The following is a 2,923-nucleotide window of genomic DNA, read 5'->3' as shown; positions in this document are numbered from 1 at the left end:
TTGGAGTACTTGGAAGTGACGAAGATTTAGAGGAATATTTAAGATTAGACATGTGGAATAGGCTTCCACATAATGAAACCCATCAAGATCAGGAAAGCTCGGGAATTGAATAAATATTGCATGGATAATGACCAGAATCCCGAGTCAACCAAAAACCAACCTAGTGACTTGATGAGTATGCATTATAAGTCTATGGATTAGGACCATTATAGGTAACAAAAAAGTTGAAGATGTTTTAGAGCAGGTCATCTGGCTTCAACTAAGTTGTGTGTCGCGTCATTCCCAGAAGATCCAGTGTAGGAATTGGCCTGGGATTGTAAGTCTCATTTGGAGTGAATGACTTTGGTAAGCTACTAAAACTGAGAAATGGTGGTTGTGTTGGCTGAGGTATGTCATAGTTTTCAGTGAGCATTTTCACCACCATTGACATTACTGGACGCAATTCTGCAGAGGCTTGTGTACAGAGAAGCCCTATTTGGAGTACCCTAGAAACCTGATCAGCTAGAAACCTACCATCCAGAGTTGAATCAACTTCGTCGCATAATTTCCCTGTACCATAATTGTTCCAAACCTGAACACAAGAAAGTTGTCAGACAAGTTTAAAATATGATTTTTAGCTTTCAAATGATAAAAGTGCAATGTCTATAGCAAGAAAATAACTCATTACCATTTGTAAAATGGAATACGAATCTTCAGAGAACGAATTTCTTCTCCTCCCGCAGACAACTTCGATAACAAGCAAACCAAAACTATAAACATCTGCTTTCTCAGTTAACTTCCCGCAGACAACATACTCAGGAGCCATGTAACCTCTGCCAAGTGTGAAATTACTCAGAAAACATGTAAGCATTTGGAACACTAAATCCAAATGAAGTATGACGGGTCAATTTTGGTGAAGAGGTGAGAATGAACTCAACGTGGAAACTTCACTCTCACAATGATATGAAATTTCATAAGTAGTGCGGATTTTTTCCACACAGGCCTAGCTAAAACAGGCATAGACAATAATCTAAATAACACATAAATGAAATGAAGACTGAACTCACAATGTTCCAGCTATGACAGTGCTGACGTGAGTCTTATCTTCTGGGAAAAGTCTAGCAAGCCCAAAATCAGCAATTTTTGCCACAAAATTATCATCTAGCAATACATTGCTCAACTTAATGTCTTAATCCTCAAAGTTGACTCTTCATGTAGATAAGCTAGACCCTGCGTTGTTCCCACAATAACATTGTATCTTTCCTCCCAGCTTAGCGGCCGACTGTTATGTCTACCTGCATCAAAGGTAGAATTTCTAACCAAATGATCATACCAAGAAAAAATTTATTTGATGAGAAAATGGATTCACAAAAGGCTTTAACATAGAGGATATCTTTTGTATTCCATATGTATTGATAGTTTTGTCACTAAAATTGAAAAAGGGGGAGATTGTTAGAGCACTGCTCGGTCAAACTCGCATGCGTTTCTATCTCAAGCATGTTTGTCAATGTTAGTGATCAAAACTATAAGTCTTGATTTCTAGTCTCTTATAGCTAAGTCCCGGACTAGGATAGTAAGTGTAGTTGAGCTCAAGGACTTCATGGCGATTCATCATACAAGTAGAAGATCTGCTCAAGGAACCGATGGAACTTCTCGACAAAAAGGTATGTGGAGACTTGAACTTATCTGTCACTCAAAAGTCTATCTATTCTATCTCCTACTATTTGAGACAAAAGTCTTATGCTATATAATAGACTAGATCATACACATTTGGTATTTCGAGCCGAGTATACCTCGCCTATCTATATCTCGAAATATGTGTTGGTAAGTTTTTCGCTTTGATCAAGTTTATCTTCACCTAGTGACGAAATTCATGAATGTTTCAATCACTTTGAAAATTGCTTTGACGAGAAATAGTGTAACAACTGTATAACGTCCTCTAAGAATGTTTCAATGATTGGAATGAGAGTTTAGATTACATAACCAATGGATTCCTTGAACCGAAGTTTTCGAACTTTGTTGATCAACAGAACCATAAGTATGGCAAGTGCCAAGTCCGCGAACTCAGTCCGCGAACTGCCGAAGTTCTCAAACCCGAGAATTTCTACTGGAGTTGACAAACTACTTGCGGGAGCCAAGTCCGCAAATCCAGTCCGCGAACCGGCATAGTTCTCGAACCCCAGAATTCATGCTGGAGTTTGTAAACTCTATCCGGTGTCTTAAGTCCGGAACCTAGTCTGCGAACTTGAGAAGGTTATATATTTCTAAAGATGATTTCTGAACTTAATCTTAAAAGACTAAGGAATGCATTTGCAAACCGTGGCTATGAAAGTTCATGAACCGATTCGAGTGAATCAAATCATCTTTGCTTCAATTGTGTCTTGTGTAGTTATATAAGATTTCCTTGCAAATGAACAACTCTCTTAACTAGTTCATTTGAGTCAATTGAACTAGTTATGGTGAAGAAGAACATGGTTGGTATGAAACACTCATATGGTTAACCTCTTTGGGTGGACTATTGTTGAACCAACAATGTACACGTTGTGCGGTTAACAAACCTAGAAGCGTACAGTCATTTGTGTATGACAAACTAAGTTTTCGATCTAACGGTTGAGAAATATTAGCTTGAATCTAAATTAGGTTTTCATCTAACGGTAAATATTGATTGCTTTGTAACTATGGCAAAACCCTGATTTGAAAGGCTATATAAAGGAGACATCTAGTATTGTGCAAAACTAATCCCCACTCCTTACGTGTGATACTAGTTTGCGTGCTAGAGTCGATTCTCCTTTAACCTTAGATTTTCTTCTTCTAAAACCAGGTTAACGACTTAAAGACTTCATTGGGATTATGAATCCAGACCGATAATACTTTTATCGTAGTTGTGTGATCTGATCTTGCATCTTCTATCGTAACAGTACAATCATATTGATTGGCTTGAGAT

General features: G+C 37.8%; 1 protein-coding gene across 1 annotated transcript; it reads right to left on the bottom strand.

Annotated features, from left to right (window-relative positions):
- Positions 1–259: 259 nt before the first annotated feature.
- On the bottom strand, positions 260–805 carry LOC113331354 (cysteine-rich receptor-like protein kinase 3). The gene is made up of 2 exons (XM_026578068.1): positions 668–805; positions 260–571 (listed from the first exon to the last, which is right to left on the bottom strand). Exons 1-2 carry the CDS (start codon positions 803–805, stop codon positions 260–262), a joined length of 450 nt encoding a protein of 149 aa, XP_026433853.1.
- Positions 806–2,923: the final 2,118 nt, after the last annotated feature.

The sequence above is a fragment of the Papaver somniferum genome, unplaced genomic scaffold (genome assembly GCF_003573695.1).
Source record: "Papaver somniferum cultivar HN1 unplaced genomic scaffold, ASM357369v1 unplaced-scaffold_125, whole genome shotgun sequence".
NCBI classification, from domain to species: domain Eukaryota; kingdom Viridiplantae; phylum Streptophyta; class Magnoliopsida; order Ranunculales; family Papaveraceae; genus Papaver; species Papaver somniferum.
Note: the sequence above shows the minus strand (reverse complement) of the source record. Positions and strands in the feature narration are given on the sequence as shown.